Source organism: Hippoglossus hippoglossus, chromosome 23, assembly GCF_009819705.1.
Source record: "Hippoglossus hippoglossus isolate fHipHip1 chromosome 23, fHipHip1.pri, whole genome shotgun sequence".
Classification (NCBI taxonomy): Eukaryota; Metazoa; Chordata; class Actinopteri; order Pleuronectiformes; family Pleuronectidae; genus Hippoglossus; species Hippoglossus hippoglossus.
The window spans coordinates 1948068-1975306 of record NC_047173.1 but is presented as its reverse complement, the minus strand read 5'-3'; the positions used below and the strand labels follow the sequence as shown (position 1 = coordinate 1975306).

Sequence of the window (27239 nt, the reverse complement as noted above, 5' to 3'; positions counted from 1 at the left end):
TGGAAAAAAAACACACATTAACAGTGCTTCTATGGATGGCACTTTATGACAATGGCACAGCCGTCAGGGGCTATTTGGGGTTCAGTATCTTGCCCAAGGACACTTCGTTATGGGGAAGACTAGGATCAAACCACCGACCTTCTGGATAAAAGATGATCGTCTCTCTCTCCACTGAGCCACACCTGCCCCACCGAGTGCTTAGTACTCTCCACTAGTGATCAGATCCCTCAGGACAGATGTTAATACCAGGTCTGAACGAGGTCTGTATGTCGGTCATGCGATCGCTTGGTGACCTGTTCAGGGTGTTTCCTCCCTTTTACCCAATGTCAGCTCGGATTGGCTCCAGGTCCTCTGCGCCCCCTCAAAGGATTAGCGATATAGCCATTGGATCAATACATTAATGAATCTATCAATGGTAAGTTCTTTAGCCTCATCAACTCTGGTCAGAATTCAATAAAGAAATATATATATTTTGAAATTGACATATTGAAGAAGCTTGACAGAGATACTGAAAGGGATAGTTAGAAATTTCACTGTTGGACAAAGGATTCGAAATGACCACAAACATACTGTTGTTATTTATTTTGCCTATTGCACACAGTATGTGTCAGTACTGTTATATCCTCAGCTGGCTAATTTCTGCCCTGCAGTTTTATTAGTTGGGCTCTGGTAAGTACTTCAGGTTAATGATGACAGTCTGTTTCCCCTGGTGTCAACAAGTTCCATGTTTAGAGCCAAACCAATAATGAATATTCGAGTAACAATTAGTGTTTGTATCAAAGCCGGAGCTATCTCATTCGTCTGAGCCATGGAGACCATAGTTAAAACTATTAAAAACACATCCGTGAGACACAGTGTAGCACAGTGTAACGTGTCCCCTCATCACCATGAACACTCGTTTATTTTGACACAGTCCTTCGTACATTGTCCTGCTGTCAGAAGTACTTATGCCAATGAAAACAGTCATCAATAAATGCCCTCTTTTCCTGCTTTTTGAGTAACAATTGTGAAAACTCACATTAACCAGCTGGTTCAGCCTGTGTGTTTTCAGTGGGAACTAATGGGTTTGGAGATGAGTCACTTTCCGCGCATCTAACAAATGTTTTGCTTTCGTAAATGTAATTTATTCGTAGGTTGCAGCCGGCTGCAGCAGTGGTACTGACTGATTTTTTTATGGAAAGACGGTAAAATAAGCACTTCAATGTTTTGTTTTTCTCTGTATAATGATTTTGTGTACTGTTACACCCCTGATGCACACTTTTTATGAAAGACGTGTTTCCAACTGGTGATCATCAAACTATCTTTTTGTCTGTCAAACCATTCGCAGAAGTACTTTTTTCCCCCCCACATGCATCAGCAGCTGATTGGGCTTTGGTGTCAACTTGTCCAAACTTTTTAGAAGTTGGACCAGTCATCTCACTGCAAGATGTTACTTTGATGAATTACTGCAAATGAATCCCGCTGAGCTGAATCACACAGAAGATGATGCCCCTTCATCTCATCATCAGTGTAGCTATTTGACATCAGTTTGAACAATCTTGTCACACATTAAATAGCCTGACTTTGCTGTTTGATGTGGCACCAATTCTTGTTCTCCCTGAAGCTGACTCAACCTAATACCGTATTTTTGATAAAATGTGATAATTTAAACCATTGTGAGACACTGTGGGAAATCCTGACAGAATGCTCGTCTTCCATTCGGTAAAAGACATCCCTCATGTTTTACAGAAGTATGTCCAACCAAACTGCCAGTGGGTCAAGTTGCATAGTCGGCTCAATGGGCACGAGGTTTTGACATGAAAGATGTTAAAATAAGGGCTGTGCAGTTTTGAATAAGCAGAATACTCCTATATTAAAGAAAGAGAAGGGCAGATTGTATATAAAGATGGAAGACATGATTGCTCCCCAAAACTAAAGCCAAAGCATTTTGATCGCCACCTGGTGGCTATCTGCAGCACAGATCATAACCCTGCGTACTGGCAGGTTGCTCCTGCGCAGAGTCTGGCTGCATATGAGCAAGATGGCAGCTTTGGTATCCTGGATATTTTGGCTTCATCTCTGGATAGTGGGCGGACGTGGAGAAGCTTCTCCACGTTTTTTGGGCAGGATACACTTTTATCCCACTCGTGAGGGGAGTGTCTCAGTACATCACACGCAATCAGAATCAGTGTATTGTTAACTATTAAATACAGATGACGTTTGGATACACAGAACACAGTGTTAAGCCCTTGGCAAATAGGAGCCTATACTGTACATTCATCAGGCATTTAACAACAGTCGAAGCCAGTGGGGCGTACCCATGTGACAAGAATCTGCACCAGGAGAAAGTTACAACTGTGCAAACCAGAGAAACATTGATTTAATAAGTGTCTCTAAATAATAGATTTTCATATCTCTACAGCTCAGAATGCAACTAGAATAACAGCAGCAGCCTCAGAGCTACCCCCCCCCAGCAATCCGCTCTCTCATGGCAGGTGTGTGTGATTTGAGTGTAGCGCTGAAAAAAGCCTATGCCCTCATGGTTGTTGTTTTTATATCACCACCCTCGGCTTTCCTCCTACATCCGCTGTCACTCACACTCAGCTCTCAGCCCCTGTTCAAGCAGCCAGCTCACTGCAGGGGAAGCAGAGCTCCTTCAGGGTCACAGGAGGAGACATCTAGGGGGGGGGCATGTGTGACTGTAGCTCCTATCCAGCGGTGTTTGAACATGACCCCTGCTCATTTGAAGGGTTAGCCCCCTGCCCCCCCTGAGCCCTGGGGGAAAGAAAATGAACATGGAGTTGTGATATGTCAAGCTGGCAGTGTGGAAGGGCAGCTCAGTATAACTTGTGTCTGTCTGTCTGTCTGTCTGTCTAGCATATCCCGAGAACCGTTCATCTTATCGGCTTCACACCCTGCATGTGTTTTGTTAAGGGCCCAAGGAGGTGCTGTGTTGACTTAAGTGTTATTTGGACCCGCGATCCGTAACACAAAACTGCTGCTCACTGGATATCTTTTTGTGTTTGCCTTGGATTTGTCTTTATCTATTCTGGTACTTTTACTTCAAAACATTTTCCTTCCCTGTGTCATGCAGAATAAATGTGTCTCTTTCGGACCTTTTTTTTTTCCTCGTGTATTTCTGCTAATCCTTTACTCGTTTCCCTCCACAGACCATCCACGTGGCCATCGTGTGCGCAGGTTACAATGCGAGTCGAGACGTGGTGACACTGGTCAAATCCGTCCTTTTCCACAGGTAAAGCAATGCTCCTTTTTCTCTTCTGACACCCACACTTTCCCATATACTGTATATAGGGGTAGCATTCCTCAGGACATTGTGTGGTAAATAATATGACCACACACACACTCTCTCACATGTCATGTTAAAGTTGTGTGAGTATTAACACTTACTATTTACTATTGGTGGCTCAATATTTACTTGACTAATAGTTGTTTGCGGAACACAAATTAATTGGAAAAACTCTTTGGCAGCATATAAATATATTTTCTAGGGGACAGACACACACCGCTAAATGTTTGAGACCCATGATAATGCACCGCATCACTTTAGAGCCGGATAAGTAAGTAATATTGCTTGGCAGGGTAACTTCAGGTGATTAAGTTTCGGAGCTGACCAGCCTCAAGGAAAAATAAGGTCTGAAAAACAAATTTGCCAAGATATTTCTGCAAATATAGAGAGAATAAAAAAAGCTTCTATTGATCAGAAAATGATTCCCCATCAAATAATATGAAGATTGAGGAAGTCACACTGGACTCTACAAATGGCGTCATGTATTTTTAAACCTGCATTATTTCATGTATCTCTGCATCCTATACAACTATAAACACAACCAAAGTTTCTCTGAAAATGATTTATGATCCCAGGATCTTGTACATGTGGACATGATCTACACTGCATCGCCCCTCCGATACTTTCTGCTGCAGAAGTTTGAAAGTACACAAATATTTTCAGAATCAGAGGGCAATTATTCTTACCCAGAAACTCCATCTCGTGTTTTTTCATCCAGCTCCTTGTCATAAAGAAAGAAACGTGTATCAAGCCAGTCAACCTGTTTAGTGTGATAAAGGATGTGCTGGACCTGACGGATGTTACAGGCTAGTCTCCACTCACATCCTTTGACACGGTAGCATTTCACTGTTAAACAGCGTGAAACATCACTTGATGTGCGGCATGTGCCATTAGTCACATGTAAACATGAATAATGAAAGGTTTATTATGCATTGGAGATATGAGGATCCATTAGCAATCAGTCAGTGTGCATTCAGCATCGCAGCTTCTTACGGCACTTGTTAATTAGCTTCGGAGTTGCAGGTGAATTAATCATAAGTGCAATTATAATTAGATTTCATACTGGCAGAATTCAAGCTTTAACTCCCGCTGGCAGAGACACTTTCACACTGTGTTGGTTATTTTCATTTTTATGGCCACAGGAACTTCCGCGGCACTCTACCTGTGTCTGGTTAAGATTTCTGTCTTCTACCTGATAGAGCTGCGGGCGCTCAGAAGGAAATCAGAGAGTCTAACTACTGTTGTGTTTATCACAATCGGAGAGAGTGATCCCTGCAGGAACATAGCTTTGTTAAAACTCTACAACGTGTAATTAGGGAAGAGGAAATAAATAGGAAGCAACCGTAAAGACCATTATGAAATAGTAATGATAATAAATAAACAGTCATTATCTAAACATTCTAATTTGGATTATGCTTCAGTGTCTTAATTATTTCATGAAATAATCAAACTCACCTGAGAGTCAACTTGGCTAATAAGTGAACATTTAACTCTTGGGCAGACGCCTTGTCTATTGAGTCGAAGTCAGGAGGAAATCAGGTGTGGATTGTTTATTCCTTATTATTTCTGTGGAGCTGCCGGCCGGCTAATGAGCGACTGGCTGACCGACTTGACTATCGCCGGTTGTTGGTTTATGAAGATCTGCGGTAAAACCAGGAACGGTTTATTTTTGTTGTATCTGTTTTTCGTTGTTTGAACTGGATTGAACCGAACTATGTCTGGTTTGTGGGGGACACTGAAACAGAGTTTGTAAATATATACGGATTGAAGCGAACCGTGGATACTTCTAGTATCGTTACAGCCTTACAGAATGATGATCCTGCGTATCCAACATGTTAGCCAAGCTGCAGCACACAGTAGTCGTCGACCAGTTAAGCTGCTTGTGTTGTTCACTTATCCTGATTGTAATCAAAGAGTTTTGAGAATAACTAATCACATTTCTTTGTTTACTTTATAATTCTACTCAGCTTCTTTTCAGAGAGAACGGTGTAGCTGTTATTGCATTTATTTGATAGTTTTAAGTAAGAAATCACTTAACAGGATCAGTTTAAGCATTTATACATGCAGAGGGGCTGTATGTGAGAAAGCAAATGTCTGAGTTAGCTGCTGCAGACATTATCCGGAGTTTCTCCTGTCAGTCCCCTGGTACAAACTCTGAAGAATGTCCAAGTGAGCCCATGTGAGAACACAGACAGAGATTACCCTGTGTCACCATGAGCCAGTGGGTGCGATGATGATGACGAACACGTGACAGATCTTTAAAAAAAGTAGTATTTTACACTGTGGTATTGTTACCTTTATTAGATTAAATTATCCTACTTCTTGTTTGTTGGCTACAACCAGCAGGGATTTGTTATTCTTCATCTGGAATGGGAGTGAATGAGAGTCGGTAGCTTCAGCACCATGGACAGCGTATGATGGCTTTAACAATGCAGAGCACAGTTCGGCTGTGGAATGGAGGAAGGGTGAAAGGATAACAACAAGTTTGTGTATTTTGTCTGCATGTTGGTCATTTTACTATCAGAACCTCCCCTCATCCCCCCCTCAAATCACCTATCAGATGACAGGGCTAGGTCACCACTTGCTGTGTTCTCAAAGCATCTTCAGCACTGCTGGCAACGGATGACAAGTCTAAGAACAAACTTGAAAATCCCTGTAAATAGTAGGTGTAAACCATAATCCATTATAATTATATACACATACGAATTACACTGTCAAATATGATAAATAATTTGATAAACACCGTCACTGCTAAAATATTTCTATTAATGAAATATATAATATGCTATAAATTACCTTCCCTCGGTAATGGAGAGCCCTGGAGAGTTGCTCATTGTGTGACTGATGCTGTTCCATGTGAAAGATGGCCTCGTTCCGCTGTATTCAGTCAGACCATGGGGCTTCTCATAATTTGCTCTGTCCAACGCCGACTATAAGTCTTGTCGGGAGAATCCAATACTGTCCTCAGCAGAAAAACGACAGGAGCAGTCATCTTTTAAAAAGTTTTAAATGAGCTATGTAACCTCTTCTGGTTGAACTATTGATAACTCCTATTTGTCAGACGCAACAGCTGAAGCAGCAGAAGTGTTGTTACATTTCAAAAACGTAGAAAGTGAAACCATGGGTCACATCTGATCTCCCACCATAAGTGAACACTGGTCTCTTTTAACCGTTTTTACCCAATCTGCCCTGTGTGTCCTGCCAATGGGGCAACTGCTTATGAGGGTCAAAATCAAACTATTTTGTTGATTAGATATGAAGGCCTGATGAAATAACGCCCAGTGGGCTGGGAGCCTCCATACTCTAATACCCAGTCTGCTCTGACAAATATCCAATGACCTATGTGTTGAATGATATATTTGATGGAAGTGGTCTTGCAGCATACGACATTACATTTATACAAACTGAATATTTAGTGGAGGTATAAACTGCGGCACACATGTCAGACACACTAAATACGATACGTCACTATAATGAATGTTAGGGCTTTTTGCCTTCCACATTATATATCACACAATCAGAAGCCTAACATCCACTCCGAGTTTAGCTGAATCTTTATAAATCCAGTATGGAAACAGGCCAGTTGTTGCGTTAAACACAAGATCCGGGCATAAATTCTTAACCCAGGACATGAAGGCAGAGTGAATGTTCAAGAGAGATTTAATATATATTACAATATGCAACAGAAGAATCCAGATGACGATGAACAGTTTGAAGGTGAATGAGAACGAACAGGCAGGTGACGAATCCAATCCAGACGGAACACGACACAAACCAGACTCACACAGGGAGCAGGTGAAACAGACGGAGGGTATGAACCTGAGACACAAACACAGGCAGGAGTCAGGCTAGCAGGCAAGCAGAAAAACCCACTGGGTGGTTTGACCATTGGGCGAATCCCGGGTGCAGAGCTGGGGCTTAAATATGGTGGCAGCTGGTGGCGCTTGATTCGACAATGATAGGCAACAGTGATCGCATGAAGAGGAGGCAGGATAGAGCAGACCTGCCAGCAACGCCCTGTATCAGCACACACACTCACAGACAGGGGGAGAGGAAAACTAGAAACAAGAGGAGAAGGAGGCAGGAGAACAGCAGATCTACAAACTACGTCCATTTTTGCAAAATTGCAAAAAAATCCCAAACCCATCTTTTCAAACTCCCAAGCTGAGAGTTCAATCTGCATGGAACTTAGAATCTATGGATTGTCATGATTGTCATTCTTCCTGAGCTGCAGTTAAACAGGAAGTTTTGCAACAGTCTCTCCTAGTAACACAAAAATTAGGCAAGTAATTTCAAGTGTGCATCCAAACCTGTGTAAAATCTGGCAATAGTCAACCACATGATGGCGCGTTTGACGCAAAATTATGAAAAATGCTAAAATTATTTTTCCTTCACTCGCTTTGGGCTGTAAATGTGCTCTCTATGAAACTTTGCACATATTACATGGGCTCCAAACATTTATCGTTAAGATTTATTTTTACGAAAACTCATAGAAAGGAAGTGATGTATTATCTTTTCAAAGGTGTGTTTGATAAACAATCAGGCCAATAGTTTGCTGTGTTACCATATTGGACCCTAGGTGGCGCTTTTACATTAAATTGAAAAAGATGCCAACCGCTGGAATTTTCTCAATCCCTGTCTTCTGAGACTTGCTCCCTGCTCATAGGCCTGTAGGTTCCCTCACTATGATGGACTACACCGTGTAATCTTTGTGGGGTTTTGGACATAATTGGTTTTCATGACCAAAGCGATATCATAGAAAAACTGTTACACACTGGACTGAGCAATGTCATCCATAGGTGTGACCTTCTGCTGATACTAACTCATCAATTACTTCACTTTACCAGAAATGCATTAAAGTGGAAGTAGTGACCAACACTTTCAAAAACTTTCTCGACACTGCTCTTAATTTTGACATCTGATCTCTACAAAGAAGATGCTTTGAAAAAGTGCAAGGATGAAATTGATTTTGTGATGTTTGACAGAGAACAAAACAGGAGGCTGACTTAGAAAGGAGGAACAATGGTTCGTCTTCTCAACAAAGATTTTTTAACAAACTCAATAACAGATGAGTTAAGGTTTCTGATGTGGAAGATGAAGCCTCAGCTTAGCTAGTGAAGTACACAGGTAAAGACATACAGAAGCATATAATTAAAACAACTATGAGGAGACAGAGAGATGCATAACGACAACAAAGAGACACAAAATGATCATAAAGAGACACAAAACAGCCACAAAGACACAAAATGCCGGCACTCACACTGTTTATCGGCACAGGATCCAGTAAAGGGCTTGTTGCCGTGCATGTGAAGATCCTTTCTATTTGTACTACTGTGGCTGACAGCTTGTATGAATCAGATGCATTCGGACAGCTCCCAGCCTCCAGTACTTATTGAGCAAGTGCAGCTGACACATTCATTCCCTAAGTCATTCAGCCCAAGACACCGGGGCCGTCCTCACATCGCCGGTTCAGTGTCGCTGTATCTTGACCTGATTTGAATGTTCTGAATACCTAGTTTACACCCTACACATCTTCTCTGTGTGTGTGTGTGTGTGTGTGTGTGTGTGTGTGTGTGTGTGTGCGTGTGCGTGTGCGTGTGTGTGTGCGTGTGAGAGAGAGAGAGAGAGAGATATGGATAGATATAGAAAGAATGTACAGTCTTCTCTGGATGAAGCTTTGAGCCATCCTGTCTGCATCCCCCAAGTCTCTAAAGCCAAATTACTTGCTTTATCTGGAGCTTTCAGTCACATCACATTTCTCTCATGAGCAAATAAAGCTGTTGATGAAGATTAAGATAGACATGCACATGATGTACTCAGGATGTTTTGCTTCCTAAAAGTCACAGCGAAAACTCTGCGTGGCAAGAGTAGATCAGAATGCGTTTCAGAACACAGAGCTCTTTTCTTGTAATAAGCCATAAAATATAAAAGTTATGAAGCTATAAAATAATTCCGCTCAGCTAAAACGCAGTAAAAAAAAAAACTGTGACACTAGTTGTATATTTTAACTGTACAGTTTTTTTTTTTTTAAAAAGCTCAGTGATTTCCTTATATAGCATTTAAACAGAAAGTGTTAGAGAATATTTTAACGTTGTGATTCATCCACATTGGTGCTCTATAAGTATGTTGGGTGAAAAGATGATGTGTGTGTGTGTGAATCAAAAACCCACTCCAGTCTGTGTGCTCATAGTGATGAAGGGCCATGTCACCCAGCGTGACTCACTGATGGGATTTTAATAGGTTTTTGTAAACAATGGAGCTTTACTCAAGTAGGATAGATGCATATGAATTTTCACAATCATCAAACTATGATTTGACTCTTCATGTTTGCGCGGATGTGAACATTGTCATCCTGGCAGAGATGATCACGCCAGCGGCCATTGGCATTGATTTGCAGGCATCCTGAGATAAGTGGAGCCGAACCGTACGAGCAAAACTGGCCCCTGCAGTATAACAGAGCCATCACACGCCCCCTCGCTGTAGGGGTCAGGCTTTCAGGCCTATATTGTTCTCTGGCATATACCACGCAAGCACTCGCCCACCTGTGGAGAGCATGGTGAAGGATGAGTCATCTTGATGTATCACTTTTCTTTACAGCTGTGCAGACCAGTGCCTGTGGTGGGTTTACGCACTGCAGCTCTACAATGACATCCTTCTTTATAGCTGCTTTCGGACACTGAAGTCCAAACATTTTGTGAGAAAACAGCAAGAAAAAAAAAAACAGTTGACAGTGTTTCAAACACGCGACTGATGCCAAACTAGATGAACACAAATATCTCAGGATGAAGAAGAGTTTCCATGCACCGTGAAGACACGGACGAAGACGTCAACTTGGAAAGACAACAAGATTAATCATATCTTGGCTGACATGACGGTGATGTGTTCCAAACTGAGCTTTCCACAGTGGAACGTATACATCACATCCTGCCTCCTACATGCTGAGCTCAAGCACCACCCCTCACCAGAATGTTCAGGATTTTTTTCGCATGTGTTGTGAAGGGGTCCGATCGGGTCAGCTTCCCGCTGCAGTCTTCATACGTGAAAGCCAAACTCTGGAAAATGTCCAGACCCAATTTCGGAGGTCTTGTGTTACCATTGACAGACTGCTGTTGCTGACAGTCCTATCACTTCCATATCTTTTGGTTTCCAGCAGTGTTTACTGACGTCTCTCACATCGGTGTAAAGGCAGATGTCACTTCGGTCACTGATCCTTTTGAAACAGCCGGTTTGGTGTCTTTGTGACTGAAGCTGCTGCCATCTATGCCCCAACAATGAACCCTCGCCGAAAGTCGCTCGGATCTTTTCCTCTTGCATGCTCAGCATTTTTATTAACTGCTGCAAAACATGATGGGAGCTTTAATGCATAATTGTATCATGAGGTGCAGCTGAATGGAAGCATCAGCATTTTTTGTCTCTCCAGTCATTTGTTCAGGTTTTCCTTTAATGTTAACTGTCTGTTTAGGATGTTTCTGTAATAGAACAACAGAATGTATTTAACCTTTGGCGTGTGTGTGTGTGTGTGTGTGTCCCCACAGGCGGAACCCTCTACATTTCCATTTCATCACAGACTCCATTGCTCAGCAGATCCTGTCCTCTCTGTTCCACACCTGGATGGTTCCTGCCGTCAGGGTTGATTTCTACGACGCAGATGAGTTGAAGGTGAGGAACACCAACCGCTCTTCACTTTACTAACCCCCTGATCCCCCCCCCCAGAAACACAGAGAGCTGCACTCAGCCTCACTTTCTCTCCCGTAGCGCTCGGTGATGTGCTACCCGTTTTACTCCTCCGGAGGAAGCTATTGGCTCTGTAAACCATCTTTAAGAATGATGTTATGTAAACTGCACTTTTATTCACTTCATTTAACAGCAAATGGTCCCGATCTTTCCTCTGTGTGTTCCAGAGTGAGGTGTCATGGATCCCGAACAAACACTACTCTGGGATCTACGGCCTGATGAAGCTCGTGCTCACCAAGACGCTGCCGTCCGACCTGCAGAGGGTCATTGTTCTGGACACAGACATTACCTTTGCCACTGATATCGCTGAACTCTGGGCTGTGTTTCACAAGTTCAAAGGTAAGACAGCTCCGGTTTTCTAACTCTTGACAAATTGGCTGGACCCCATGAATATTTGATCAGAATGGCTTTGTTCTGTGATTTTGTGCTGGTAATCCGTTTTTCAACAATAGCTGATTTGAATCTAGACAAACTGTTTCCCATGTTGTGGACAGCTTTTGACAACAGCATTTAGATAGAGCCATTCACTCCAGTGTGTGACGGCATGTGAGAGTAACATTCCACTTATGGATCATGCTCCTTTCTTTTTACTACTTCACTACATGAATATGCAGCTTGTCAACTTCTTACCTGACTGGCTTCTGTTTCAGAAGCCTGGAATTCACATATATATACAACTAAATCTGTAAGTGTTTGGACAGTTCAGTTTTGGTTTAGTAGATCTACACATAGGAATTCAAATCAATCAATTATTAAAGCAATATTATTTTCTTTAATAGTAATATAACGAAGGTCTAACAACAATTTTGCCAACACCAGTGGACCGATGTGTTGGTCTGTCAGCAGCTTGCCAGAGTTTTTTCTACCTGTTTTTCGAGTTGTTAACAAATCCCGTGTTGAGCAAGCTGTATCCAAGTCAAGCAGAGCTGTGAAAACATTTAATGTCAAATTTCCCGGCTGGCATAAGTAGCTGTCATTTGGCTGAGAGTTGAAAAAGTACAGTCAAATAAAGGGAGGAACTCAAATTCCCACAGATCGAGTTGGTTGCGACAAAACAACTGAGAGCTGAACGCAGAGACTTTGAAAAACAGCTTTCTCACCTTGACAAATTGGTCATGACTTTCACTTTTATGCTAACCTCCACCCTGGGACATTACTTAGGAATGGAAGTTTGTCAGGTGAACACAGTTTACTTATTTTAAAGTGGTCTCCAGTGCCTCAATACCGCCTCGCCACGCCATGATCACTGCTGCACAGACTCCAAAATGATTTTGCAATTATTATTATAAGTGCAAAATGGTGGCACCCTTGCATATTGTAGCTTTATTTTTGCACAACAGGTAGACAGTGCATGGTGTAGACAAACCGCTGAGTAGGAGCAAAGCAAACATTACAAAATCTGTACATGAAATGAACAAACAATGCTCTCAAACCTGAAAACCGTGTACGTCATATTATTGACTCAAAGGAGAAAACAGACCAGACAAAGATTGGGACTCTGGTTTTGTTGATTAGCATCTGTCATTATGTTTGTATATCGTATAGCCCACCCAATCATTCTATCATCTAGGTCTGTGAGAGCAGCTGTATTTCTCTCTCCTCTCACATTCTCCAACAATGGCTTATGCAACAGTATGACTCACCATGTACGACTGAATCAATATGTGGTTGTGATCCGCCCGGTAGAAGCTGTGTGTGGTGCAGGTGGTGCTTCTATGAGTCTGGGGGAGTAACTTTCCATCTTTTCTTGTCCCACACTGTGCAAAAATATAGGCCAGCAGCTGTTTCCTGTTTAAATCCAAACTGGCATTCATTAGCAAAGTAAACTTTAAAGAAATTGTTATGCAATACATGGTTTTAAAAAACTAATTCTATTTTATTCAAGGAATTGTTTGGGAAATGTTTCCAAATTTCATCTACCATCTTGCTTATGTAAACCTTACACATAAGGAAATGTTAAAACGTATTGTTGGACGTAGGTGGACGTAGGTGTCGATGGACGTAGGTGTTTAATACAAATACCAAAAACCTGCCGACTCCTCTGTTGCATGTAAAAAGTGGGACGCTTCCCACATAAAAGTTTCATAGTTGAAGTATCTCTTGAGTACACAGAAGATACGTCCCTAACACCCGCTGGTGGTCAATAACATCCGCTAACATCAACTGGTGGTAGGCATTCATTACTGCGGTGGGACATACAAGGGTTATTCTCCATCTTGTCCTATGTTCTAAAATGGGACAGCGTTTAGTTTAAAAAGGCATAGAGGTAATGACGTCTGATTTACTGAGTGGGCCACATCGTGGGCTATCATAGTGCTGCCATACAAGCCAGTAACCATTCAGACTTTCCTTTAGCCTCAGCGTACCATCAGGTTCAGCCTGTAGCGTTGATCACAAGGTCAAAACACTTGATGACGCTAAGGCGCGCGACTGAAGTTGTGTCCCTAACATCCGCTGGTGGCCGCTAACACCTGCTAACATTACTGGTGGATGGTAACTTAATTAATGCAGAAGACCTTCAAACGTACGAGGGGCATTCACCGTCTGGTCATTCTCGCCATCATTCTAAAAATGAAGAGAATCCAAGCCTTGCCCTTGAACTGAACTGAACCAAAAGTCATTGTGCTGATTATTATTATAATTTATAATGAACAGATACAATTTATGAATGTTCAGTAATCACGACACATCTCCAACTGACATGAAGAGCCGAGGGGAGAGGATGAAACACTGGCCACTTATACAGCTCTGCACACCTCGCCAGTGTAACCAGCGGGTATGATTCTCAAATGACAGTTAAGGTGTCTGATTAGAACATGATCGCTGAAAGTGACTCCCTCCTTCCACGCCTTTCTGACCCCAGTTTCAGGAGGGCTGCACCCAACAATGTCCATAATCCTCCAAAGCCAACAATCTGTCATTCATACCATTGTGACATTGGGATTGGCCGGTGTGTTTAACTACTTTTGGCACTATTTTATGTAGATTACCCAATGCAACGTCCAAAACGCCTTCCATTGGAAATCTGTGTCATTATGTCCACATTTACACAATACGACCTTGCACACGACTTCAGTGAGGCTGATGAAAACCACCAACACAAAGGCCACAACAGACTGTGCCAATGGAAAATGGGTTTCAGATGCTGTTAGATGGTCAGAGCAGCACTTCTTTTGAACAGTCAGACCTTAATAGAATCCTGTCCTCTATCTTAAATAGAGGCCTGGCAGGAGGTGTGGAGGCGTTAGAACACCGTCCCGAGAGTATATCCCTGGGAGGTAGGGAAGAGAGGAGAGTAAAGATTGAGAAAGGCACATAGGCAGGATGAGGGAAGGAGGCGTAGGTGAGTCACACAGATTTATGGATAGTGCCTTCCTATAGCGCAGCATGTTCAACGGGGATTTGGATCAATCTTAATTAACAGACGATTCCAACGTGGCACCCCTACCACCCACTCCCTTTTGTTGTTCAGTCTGGCTGAACTGTGTATCCCCATTATGTTTAAAGCATTACAACAATGCACTAGCACACTTAGAAATGTAACCTAGGCTTCTAAGCACTGGCTTTCCCTGGCCTTAGTCGTAGTTTGGCTCTTAGATTAGTCTAATGGAAGTTAGTTCTCTCAACAAGTAATGTCTGACTTATTTTAACTAACTCACAACTAAGAGCCGTGTGTCCACAGTATTAATTAGTAATATCTTCCCACTGTGGTTTATTGGTCAGCCATGTTTCAGGGTGAAAAGTGTCTTAATTTACAGAATTGCTTTGCTAATGAAACTGCTTTTCTTTTTAAACATACAATTAGACATTTATCAGAATCAGGGTTGTAACGATACTAGAATTTCAAACTCGATACCAATACGCAGGAAAATACTCGCTACTTGATTATTAACATTACAAATGGGCAGGACTGATAACGTTTGGTGCCTTGCTCCCACTTTGACATTAGTTGTTTTATTATTAGCCTTAGCCGCTAGCTTAATGATAATTTAATAGACCTCTAATGTGGCTATCTGCTAATTGCTAATAAGTAAAGGGGTAACATTATCATGTCCCGCCGGCCAGGTTAATGTTTATAATAACTGATTAATACTTCAATGTTGTTGAAACCGTAGTTTAACTGATAATTCGACATTCGTCATAAAGACCGGGGGTGCTTTATGATGCTTTGACAAGTTTGTTGTGCTACTCGACTTTGTCGCCACCACTTTGTCGCATTGCTTGCTTATCAACCTCCTGAGCCTTACCCTGGTCGTTTGCCTCATATGCAAAATAAGTCCAAACGGCACATTAGCTTTTTTAATTTTCGACTAAAACTGGTCTTGAAGGCCCTTCAGCAGCAGCACTTGCCATGCTAAGTGTTGTGAACGTCAAGTTGTGTTCAGCAAGTAAGGGGAGGGGCTGTGTGCCTGCCAGTCTGCAGCAGTGCTGTGTGAAGTTTTGTGTCAACTGGAGGAGGCGAAGACGGCACTGTTGGTATCGGTTCTGTTGCAAATGAGTATCTAATCCGATACAAATTTTTTGTATCGATTGTTTGACAACCCTAATCTAAATTTGGACTTTTAGTTTGATCTGAGCCAAAATCAAACAACATCGTTCTAAAGATCTTCTCCAGTGTGTCGACAGCAGCTTGTCTTGATCTTACATGTTTAGGTATTAGTGCTGCTCTTGCAGTTTCCTGCTGTGAGTTTCTCTTGCACTTCCTCACTCACTTTCTTTCATGTAACAACTCTTACTTCCTCAACGTTTGATCATCCTTTGTCTCCACCGTCCCACTCTCAAACTTCCTGTTCTGACTGTATTCAAACTCTGTTTAGCTTTTGGGCATATTTTCAGGTCATGTGTGTAGTTGTTGTCGGACGTTTCTCCCTTGTTTGAGTGTTACTGCGGGATCAGTGCGTTATTCTGCGACAAAACATCTCAATTTCATTCGGGCATGCTGAAGTCCTACGCTTCTTATTAGTGGTGCACCGATGTATCGGCCGTATATCGGTAGCGGCCGATATTCGCCTCGTTTACTGCTATCGGCGTATCGGTAATAAACTTGACTTTCACCGATAACATTGGCCGATATTTATTGGTATGTTTTCTGCAGCCTGCCAATCTGGCATCCAGATTATGGTACACTGATGCCGGGTTTACACCGGGCGCTGAAGCGCCGCGCCGCGCAGCGCAGCGCCAAGGAAAGCCAGGCGCCTCCCATCCCCCCCCCCTGTTAAACCTTTGTGCAGTTCACATGGGCTGCGATGCGCCGCGCCGCGCCAGCGCCCTTCACCGATGGTTTCGGCGTGCGAGCGAGCGTATCGCGCCAGGAAACAGACTGAAAAATGATTTTAAACGATATAAATGACCAAATATGCATCCCATACTTTGTATTCCCCTTCTGTTGTCCTGGAGTTTTAATTTTCCCAATTTTCCCAATCACATAATTAAATGTCCCCCTCTGCCCATCCACTACAGCCACACAAGCAGTCATATAGATAAAAAGAGAGAGAGGGGGGGGCTAAAGGCTTGCTTGGAGAATACGTCATTTACCCCCGACACCCAACATTGAACGGGTTACATACAACAACAAGCGGAGAATCGCGGGCTGACCGACGCGGAGAAATGCGGGTCCGGTGTGAACAGCCAGGCGGCTGCGCGCTTGAGAATAACGCTGCGCGGCGCGGGGCGGCGCTTCAGCGCCCGGTGTAAACCCGGCGTTACACACCAAGAAGGCCACATGCAAGTAATAAACAAATATCGGTATCGGTATCGGCTATCGGCTAGATTGTTGTTTTAAATATCGGTATCGGTATCGGCCAAGAATTTCCATATCGGTGCATCCCTACTTCTTATATCAGTCTATTCAACAACTTTATTGACATTACTTCAATGAACATAATATAGCCACAGACTGATGCTAAACAATGCTGTTTAGCAGGAGTCAAGAAAAAGAATAAATCAATGTCCACTCATTATTTCTTGAGCATTAAGCCACATCCAACATTCTTTATTGGTTGGCAACTGTCATGGAGACGCCTCAGCTGTGATAATGTGAGAGATGCTAACCTCTGTCTCCGCTATCTTTTCAAAAATGTTGTCTGATGTCAGACGTGAATGTCCCTGATCTTTCTTAAGTCGTCACTGACTCCTGATCCACCGAGAGCATCCATCTCTTCCCAGTGGAGCTGTCGGTGGTTTTTTGTCAGGTGGTCACTGACACTGGTGTTCGCTGTTCATTCCGATTTTTGTCCAGGATCCTTCTTGTTTCATCCGATCCAAGGTCGTCCTGTCCTTGCGGTGTACCAGCAGAAATATGAAAGTGTTGAATGCTTTATGGTAGATGCTGGCCCCCCTGCGAGTTGAAGACTGGTTCGAATATTCTGACAACAGAGCCACGTGTGGGAGTCCATTTGGGAGGCTTCTAGTGCTCTCATTGAGTTTGCAGTGTTTGTAATTGAATGATAAGTTCAGCATAATATGAATTTTCACAGCACTTATTCCATCAGAGTCACTCTGCTGCCCCAACTTTCTCATTTTCATGCAAACACCATTTACATTTTCATATCAAATCCGGTTACTTCCACTTGGCAGCTTTTTTTTCTTTCTTTTTTTGTGCAGCTAGGGTAACATTAATGGAACACAGGCCTCCCTGCAGATGTTTCATCCTCCTTAAAATTACAATAAATTACATGCATTTCGGAGTTCTTAATTTAGGTTGAAATGTGGCCTTTTTACACTAAAATTTGAGTTTATTGGTGTGTCTTTCTTTTTTGTTTTTAAAGCAGATAGCTGCTTTCTCGTTGCCAGTAGAAAAGCTTTATGCCTCCGCACCAGTGACAGCTGCGGCCCGAGAGAATATGTTTTCATAAGGTGTTCATCATATTTGTGATCATGAGGGAGAGTGATTTGTCCAAAATCCGTTGTCATGGTTTGGTCACATCTTCAAATTTTTTTCTGGACTATATTTTCTCCACACTTCATTTATTTATTGCAAGGTAAAACACTGAATATACATTCAGCCTCTTTTCTTCCCTCGCCACAGATTGTATGTTCTTGCCAGTGGGCTCCAGGGACACAAATCACTGGTCCCTGCCTGGAATTTATTAAGAGTTAACCCTCGAGTTGTAATCAGTAGATATTCTGGGGTTAGGTGTGGAGCCCTGGGGAAATTAGCGCTCCACTCAAGACCTCATGTTTAATTTTAGCCTCGTTCCCATACCATGGTCTACAGGGAGTAGAAACCATGACCCTTGCCACTTTGACAAATTTGAGGCCTGTGAGGGTGTGTACTAAGGGGGAGGGCAGGTAGGTTGAGGTCAGGTGTAGAGACAGTCTCTTGTAATGCATTTGAACTCATTCATTCTTAAACATCTCTCAGGGACTGTGTGTAGAGTCCTGGTCCATTTTTTCTTTGCCAGGCATTTTCCTCCAAAACCATTTACAGACAAAGAGCACTTTCTTTGATTCTAGGGAGAGTTCACTCTGCACTGGGAATTGTCAAAGACATTCTGTCAACAGTACTAACCCGGCAAATATCCAGCTGTTGTGTGCAGACCTTTTCCCTGTGTGTCAACATTTATGAGATTTCATAATTGGTTATGCATTTATTGTTGCTGTTCAATGATGTGTAGTGTTTACTCAGCATTGCTGTTATTAGTTTTATAGGATTTAATCTGTGAAGGTGATTCTACAGTGATGTGGAACTTAAAGGACAATAAAACTAACAAATGTGACCCAAGGTTTACCATTAATTACCTGTGGTGACCCACCATCGACTAATATATCCGGTTTCAGACAAATCTTTGTTTATCACTTTTAAGCTCTGTTTTGCATTGTTGCTTCATTCATGTTTTTTACCATCCTCTGCATGCTGGCATGATTCAGTAGATTTAGCTTTCCCTGTGCTTGTGACTGCGACAAGCTAACAGTTCTCAGCAGAGATCAGTTGTGCATAATAGCTTCGAACTCTGCCAACACACAGTCACACAAACACCAAAGTACTCAAAATCGCCTCAGTGGTACAGTACTTGTTTCCAGGACCATGTTTTGCCATGATGACACAGTCACACAGGTGGAAACCAAACATGCAGCGCTGTCACAGCGGGTAAAGAAACAACAGGAAGTTAGTTATTGTAATTTGTCTGCTCACTAACACAGTCAGGAGTAGGAGCAGCAGCATGAAGGCAATTAAAGTTGCATCTTTTCTAAAGTTTTGCAGCTGAACCAACAATTTATACTTGATCTTGTATATATATACACATATTCTGTTGTAAGACAAATTAACAAGTATAAAATAGTTATTTAATTGTTGCCCATAAGCCCTACATGATAGTCAGCATGCAGACATTCCCAAGTTGGTGTACTGCAGAGATAACATCCTTTTTTTTTTCAATAATCCTGACATTGTCTGACTAAATCACCATAAATCTAGGTTAATGACAGAAGCTCTGCAGTGTATCCAGCTATACTGGCAAGTAAACTATCACAGAGAGAGCTAGAGGCAACTTAAGGTTGACTCCTTAACTTTACTGGCAGCGTGGCACTCCAACCCTGACTGGGTTGGCTTATATCGTTTAAAAGTTTCATTTACCCTCCTTAGTTTCTGGGGAGGAAAGAAATAATAGAAAAGATGTATTTCCATATTAAATAATCCTAATATGGACATTGTCTGTGCCAAATTGAAAACACATTCACAATACACTTGAATTTGATTTCAATGTGATTTACACTGTAGATGTCACCATTTTTTTTAGTGACAAAATTGCCTTGTCTTGCCTATCTGTAATGAAACATCCACCAATCCATTTATTTAAAAAAGACCATATAAAACCAAAGGAAAAAACAATAGCACCTCAGCTGTAGTCATGAATGAGGACCAACTACTGCTCGTTAACTTTATATAAATCTGAAGCTAAGGTCAAATGAAAAATCTCAGCTATCACCATGACAACTGAGCAAACTCCCTCCACTAGTGATGATTGTGAGATTCCGCTGTTTGTCTGCTGCAAGAGGGAATGAGCCGGGACTGTACGTCACTTTCCACTTGGAATAAAAACTACTGAAGAATGGTGGAGCAGATTCATTTGCGATTTGTGCCTAAATAAATTCAATATATTCTAAACCAGGGGTCAGCAACCTTAGGCACGCGTGCCACTATTGGCACGCGGCGCCATAATCATTGGCACATAGGCGATTTCTTATTAAAGAAATGTCCAACGGTTTTGCCGTCACGCAGCCTGTATTATTTAGCTTGATTGATGTTAACACCTCCCAGCCACTAGGTGCCAGTAATGCGGCACAGGCTAGATGCCAGTCACCATTAAATAAGAAGAAGAAGAAGCCTCCCAGCCGGCGCTGCTCACATTTTCCCACAGGAATCTCCGTGAAGCGCAGCCTTTCAGGTGTATTGGTGATGGCATGCCCGCTACCTAAAAAAACGAAGGTACGGGCATTTCAACCCTCATGGGCAGAAGACTATGGCTTAGTTTTTCATAAGGACCGTGCTGTGTGCACGTAATGTTTTGAAAATGTTGTGTGCCGAACGTCCGGTGTTAAGTGCCACTTTGAGACAAAGCACGAAAGAAGTTTCAAAGATCAGGCAGACGAGGGAGAATAAGTCTTTGCCACTGTCAAAAACCATGCGACTGAAGCAAGCTTTCGCAAATCTGAATATGAGTGTGGTTGGTGGGGTTAATGACAAACTTATTATTGCAATCATAATGAGATAAACATGTTTTTTTAAAGTGTATAGCCAATATGGATGGAATAAAATGGCATGTCTGTTGGAAATATTGACGTGGTTCAATAATATAACTTAATATTCAAAAAAAAAGTTGTTATGGCACAATAATTAACAAGAAAATGGTTGCCGACCCCTGTTCTAAATAATGTCTTTGATGCAATGTGTCTGAGAGTTCCAAGAGTGCGGAGGGATTTATGTCAGACTCATGTGAAGGGGGCGTTTGGACCAAACAAAACTCATGAATACAATTCAACATAAATCCAGGTTTTGCAACTGGAAAAAAACAAGAAACAAACAGAGGGTGATCATTCACATTACTGCACAACACCACCACTGAGCAGACAGAGCAGTCAGCAGGTGTCTGCAATGAATGGACCGAGCTGTTATACATCGACTCAAACTGATACAGGACTTGGTGAACAGGTAAGAGTCTGTGGATTATAACATAAGACAAGGACTAGAATTTCCTGACACTTGTGTATGTTAACCATTTTTATTAAAACAATAAGTCCAAAGAAGCACAAAACATGAAAGAAACAGGCAGAGTGTCAACATTTTAAAAGTTAATTTTGAATAAATTGTCGGAATTGTTTTATCGTTGTCTCCAAGCCCTAAACTTGTGCATAGTAAGAAACAGGTCATGGCTGTTGTTTAGGCCACATCCTCTTCACCTTCCTCCTCACCCTCGCCCTCTTCCTCAGCAGTGGCGTCCTGGTACTGCTGGTACTCAGACACCAGGTCGTTCATGTTGCTCTCAGCCTCTGTGAACTCCATCTCGTCCATACCTTCGCCCGTGTACCTGAAACAATGGACATAAAGTAAATACTTACTGATGGGCATTAAGTTAGTGTATGAATTCTGGGTAATAACAGGTCAGCACAAGAACACAAACTTCTCCCCACTGTCATGACATCAGTCTTATTTCACTCACCAGTGGAGGAAGGCCTTGCGGCGGAACATGGCAGTGAACTGCTCTGACATGCGTTTGAACAGCTCCTGAATGGCTGTGCTGTTGCCAATGAAAGTTGAGGACATCTTGAGGCCGCGGGGAGGGATGTCACAGACGGCTGTCTTGACGTTGTTTGGGATCCACTCCACGAAGTAGCTGCTGTTCTTGTTCTGCACATTCAACATCTGCTCGTCCACCTCCTTCATGGACATGCGGCCCCGAAAGATGGCGGCGACAGTAAGGTAGCGCCCGTGGCGTGGGTCACAAGCTGCCATCATGTTTTTGGCGTCAAACATCTGCTGGGTGAGTTCAGGAACTGTCAGTGCCCTGGAAAGAGACAGATAATTCAAGTCAGAGTCAAAATACTTTTAAATACTACTTCCTGGTCTGATATGGAATCCTGCCTCCCTACCTGTACTGCTGGCTGCCCCGACTGGTCAGGGGGGCAAAGCCTGGCATGAAGAAGTGCAGCCTGGGGAAGGGCACCATGTTGACGGCCAGTTTCCTCAGATCAGCATTGAGCTGGCCGGGAAAGCGCAGGCAGGTGGTCACCCCGCTCATGGTGGCTGAGACAAGGTGGTTGAGGTCACCATAGGTGGGTGTAGTGAGTTTCAGTGTACGGAAGCAGATGTCATACAGGGCCTCATTATCAATGCAGTAGGTCTCATCTGTGTTCTCCACCAGCTGGTGGACAGACAGGGTGGCATTGTAGGGCTCCACCACTGTGTCTGACACCTGGAGAGGGAGAGTGAAGGGAAAGAGGGGACAAAGGGAAGAAGCAGGAACACCATTAAAGCACAGAGGAAACAGGTAGAGCAACAAACATCTGATAACACTTTAATGAGTGAAGTGTACCTTGGGTGAGGGCACCACGCTGAAAGTGTTCATGATGCGGTCAGGATACTCCTCTCGGATTTTGCTGATAAGCAGCGTGCCCATGCCAGAGCCGGTGCCTCCACCCAGGGAGTGTGTGAGCTGGAAGCCCTGGAGGCAGTCACAGCTCTCTGCCTCTTTTCTCACCACATCCAGGACAGAGTCCACCAGCTCGGCTCCCTCAGTGTAGTGGCCTTTAGCCCAGTTATTACCAGCTCCACTCTGGCCTGTGGTACATGCAAATACAGACCTGTATCACAGCTGTATAGAAAAACATTCCTGATCTATTTACAATGACTTCATAGTATTTGGAAGTAAAACTCCTTTTACTGCAATGAGCAATGCATATTTTGAAAATGACTGGCTCCTTTACTCTTGCAGAATTGTGGAAAGCAACTCATTTTCAGATTTATAAAGATCAAATGAAGCCAATTTTGTCAGGCCGTGTTTAAAGGCAACTTAATATTTGCATTTAAATTCTCACCAAAGACAAAGTTGTCTGGTCTAAAGATCTGGCCAAAAGCACCAGACCTCACAGAGTCCATTGTTCCTGGCTCCAAGTCCACCAGCACTGCACGAGGCACATACTTCCCACCTGGTGATGACGGGTACAAGAATATGAATACACAGACAATTTACACAATGTCGAAATAGAAAATAATACATAGGTAAAGATCGCTCCCTTTTCGCAAGACAAAGAAGCACAGAGTGACTTGAAATGTTTGCAACAGTGGTTTATAAGTAAACTTTGCAACATTGACTCCTGTGGAAATTAGATGATCTAACTCTAGCTGGAAAAGCTTTGGCACAATGGCGCTAACCTGTCGCCTCGTTGTAGTAGACGTTGATTCGCTCCAACTGCAGGTCGTTGTCTCCATGGTACGTCCCAGACGGGTCGATGCCGTGTTCGTCGCTTATCACCTCCCAGAACTAGAGGAGAAGACATGTTAGGGGTTAAATTAGCCGGCTAACTAGCACGACCTGTCCTAGCAAGTCAAACTTAACACAGGCTTTGTCGCCAGGTAAGTTAATTCAGCAGCCTGAATCTGATCTGAATTTAACATTTGCTCTGTTACACTTTTAAAACTTGTTTTCAAACCTTGGCTCCGATCTGGTTGCCACACTGGCCAGCCTGTAGATGCAGTATCTCCCTCATTGTGGTCTAGATGAAATGCTTGCGGACTGACAGAAAGATTCTTCCCCTCTGTGAATGCAGATGAACCCAATTGGAGCAAGTTACTGTCATTCAAATCAAACAGTGAATATGATTGGTCACTTTTACACACATGGGTCAAAAATGACCCTTACTGTATGGGTCATACACGAAGGAACACCTGCCATACATTTCACATAGCTGCTTTTGCACATCTGATGCATGTAAGTGTTATGTTATTATCCATTACTAGTGAGAAAGAGAAATATGTACAATACTAACTAGCTCTTGACATTATATATTTGTAGCTAGCGTTACCTAAAATAAAACTTGATATAAAACAGTATATACTCAATAGGCAATTCTTTGTCTTGATTCTGAGTCTGAAATCTCTGATGTTGATGACCAGGACTATTTTCCAGAGGATCAAGCTGGAGTTTTAGGTGTGTCTTAGAATCAAGCTCTCCTAAATGAAAAAGGCTCTTTGGATGACATCTATATAAGGGTGACATCTATGTCATCAAAGGAACCTATACCACATACAAGGTGCTTTGTCATCAAAGGAGCCTTTGCCACATAGATGATGCTATGTCATCAAAGGAGCCTATGCCACATACAGTAGATGATGCTACATAGAAGACGTTGTGTCATCAAATGAGCCAATGCCCCATAGAAGATGCCACATAGAAGATGCTATGTCATCAAAGGAGCCTTCTTTATTCATACAGCAAAAGCAGCTATGTGAAATGTATGGCAGGTGTTACACACTGTATATACTATATGTACTATATACTATATGTATATACTATATATACTATATACTATGTCTATGTATAAATGTATGTTTGTTCATAAAGTAAGAAAGAAAAAAGGAAAATAATGATTTGCGGTATCAAAATAAAGATATTCATGTACAATACTAACAACTCTTGACATATTATTTTCTAGCTAGCTAACCATAGCTATATCAACAAAATAAAACTTGAAATAGAACAGTATATACTTATTAGGCAGTTCTTGGTCTTGATCTCTTGGTCTCTGGAGTTGTGGTGTGTCCTGGAATCCAGCTCTCCTAAATGAAGACAGCTCCTTTGATGCCCTTTGATGACACCTATGTAATCAAAGGAGCCTATGCTACACAGAATATGCTATGTCATGCTATGTCATCAAATGCTTAATAGAATATGCTATGTCATCAAAGGAGCCTATGCCACATATAAGATGCTATGTCATGCTGTCATCAAATGAGCCTTCTTCATTTCAGACAGCAAAAGCAGCTGTGTGAAATGTATAGCAGGTGTTCTGTAGAGAATACAGTACTGTATATACAGATATACAGTATGTACAAAGAGATGAAGCACAGGCTTGACATAGGACACTGTGATGTAGTCCTCACCCGATAGACCATCAGTGAACTCGACGAGGGGTTTTAGAGCCTTGTGCACTGACTCGAGGTATTCCAGGTCTTACCAGGTTAGAACGAAATGCCGTGTTTTTTTGTCTGAGGTCAAGACCTGAGAAATGGCTCGCTCCTGCTCCAGCACCCGCTCGATCATCTCCTGGCGGGATCCCCACCCGGTGGGAGACTCACTGATCAGCTGGTGGCAGGGATATTTAGCTCCTTCTGCGCTGTGGCCAGGTCCGGCCTCCTCTTCCAACTGAATGAGAAACTGTTCACAATCTTCTTGCAAACAGCAACTGCACGGGCATTTCATGCTTCTCTCTGAAAATAAAAAAACATTTAAAATGTTATAAAATCACGTTGTAAAGAAATCCAACATCCAGTCACTCAGCCTAACTCTCAAAATATATTTTTTAATTATTCTTTTTATATATATTCTACAGATCTTAGACAGATTTTAGATCCTATTTAAACGAAGTTTTCTGGCAATATATGCTTGACATATATTATATACTTAATATTTATATTTTATATACGTGCATTATGCGGACACAAAAATCATGAAATGCTCTCATATAGTTTTTAACTGTATTAAACAATCATTAAAAATACACTCACAGTTTTTAATTGAATGTAACAAATTATGAAATTTTGTCTTATTTATGTTTACCGTTGTTGATAGAAACCTTATTATCATTTTCCCATCAGGGGGAGGCAAACCGATACAAATACTCACCAATCGCACTTATTCAGGCCCACAGCTATTCACCCGTTATCTGCGGTGATGCACACTTGTCGAGTGTCTGAAAAGTCCAATGACATGAGAGCATCTTGCAGCCCTTGTGCAATAAGCTGTCCTGTATGATCGTGAAGAAAAAAAGCTTGTTTGGAGGCACAAACTTTTCAACTCCCAGTTTTCGATGTAATGTACTGTTAACCTGAGATAAGGCTCACAGGTTCTGCTGGACCACAGATCCGTAGTTGTGGGTCACATCTGTTAGCTGGTAGGTCACGTATTCTCTTACTGAAATGTACAACTCTGGCAGTGCTTTCTATGTAAAAATTTTGCGACCATCAAATCGTACTTTGGGTCAAGTGTCTTTATGAGATTTTTAAATCCTGGCTTTTCCACAACACTAATCAGGGCCATGTCTTTGGCGATGTGTTTTGTTAGTGCGGCCGTGATCACTCTCCATTTTGGACTTGTTTTTGTCCTATGGGATTGATATTCAAATGAAGAAGCCAGAATAATTTGCTGCCGGGCTTTTTCATTCAACGTTTTATTTGGTGTGGGTGGAGATGTGGAGATGCGAAGATTGAGGCATTCTTCTTTTGTAGTGGATGGCATTTCAGGTGGTGAAACAAATCTGTGGTACTGCTACCTCTTGTGGCAATGGTTTGGCAGCATATATTTGCAGAGAAGTGTTTTGTTCAAAGTCTTACTCGCGAAATCTGAACCACTGCCAAATGAAAGATCCAGTGCTGTTTTTTGTCGGAACCAAGTCGTCCGTGGCCATCTTCAATAGCCGTCTCTGAACTCTCGTAAACTTTTTTTTTCCCTCTCTCAGTGCTCTCTGAATCGCTTCCCTCCTCTCCCGATACACAAATACGCATGCTTTCCATGGACTGGTAACACAACTAGGCTTAATAATTATACTAGGCTAAGCAAAGACTGTTTATTCGATTCCGTGTGATGTTTATAAGTTTTATTCGTGTTACTGTGATATTTTGGTTAAGTTATTTGAAAGTTAATGTTAGTGATGTTATGCTCTTCACAGTCTTTCTCTGCATGCATCTAGTAACTTTCTCTAATACCAACACACACACACACTCATATCTCTTCACACATCTCTCTGACCCCCGCTACATCGTCGTAAACATACTAGGGGGGATGGTTTATTACCCTCATAGGGGCCTGCCGCCATTTTGAAAGCACGCACTCACTCACACAGACACAGACACAGACACACACACGCATACTGACATACACATCTTTATATAATAAGTACACCGTTAGTAATTTGTGTTTTTATACTTTTATCTTCATAATAAATGTTTTTCTTTCACAAATGTTTTTTTATTAATGTTGCATAAGTGTTAATTTTGCCAACCTCT

General features: G+C 42.3%; 2 protein-coding genes across 3 annotated transcripts in view; one reads left to right on the top strand and one right to left on the bottom strand.

Annotated features, from left to right (window-relative positions):
• The window catches only part of large1 (LARGE xylosyl- and glucuronyltransferase 1), a 115867-nt gene that overhangs the window by 47139 nt on the left and 41489 nt on the right, over positions 1-27239 (top strand). The window contains exons 4-6 of the mRNA XM_034578588.1: positions 3150-3232; positions 10822-10945; positions 11188-11359. Coding sequence (XP_034434479.1) covers positions 3150-3232; positions 10822-10945; positions 11188-11359 — 379 coding nt within the window. The remainder of the gene's footprint in view (positions 1-3149; positions 3233-10821; positions 10946-11187; positions 11360-27239) is intronic.
• Positions 21310-25969, bottom strand: LOC117757428 (tubulin beta chain-like). 2 transcript variants are annotated; one of them, XM_034578590.1, is made up of 8 exons: positions 25861-25969; positions 23669-23743; positions 23391-23499; positions 23054-23164; positions 22552-22796; positions 22109-22431; positions 21679-22023; positions 21310-21546 (listed from the first exon to the last, which is right to left on the bottom strand). In XM_034578590.1, exons 2-8 carry the CDS (start codon positions 23723-23725, stop codon positions 21399-21401), a joined length of 1338 nt encoding a protein of 445 aa, XP_034434481.1. In that variant the 5' UTR covers positions 23726-23743; positions 25861-25969; the 3' UTR covers positions 21310-21398. The 2 variants fall into 2 exon arrangements, with proteins under 2 accessions (XP_034434481.1, XP_034434482.1); XM_034578591.1 differs by lacking the exon at positions 25861-25969 and having other exon boundaries at positions 23669-23764.

Bases quoted from the DNA above. Each gene is read 5' to 3' on its own strand.
- LOC117757428 (XM_034578590.1), bottom strand. From the start codon at position 23,725: ATGAGGGAGATACTGCATCTACAGGCTGGCCAGTGTGGCAACCAGATC. The intron at 23,500-23,668 runs GTTTGAAAACAA...CTTCTCCTCTAG, and splicing joins GCAACCAGATCGGAGCCAAG to TTCTGGGAGGTGATAAGCGA. The intron at 22,432-22,551 runs GTACACTTCACT...CTCCCTCTCCAG, and splicing joins GCGTGGTGCCCTCACCCAAG to GTGTCAGACACAGTGGTGGA.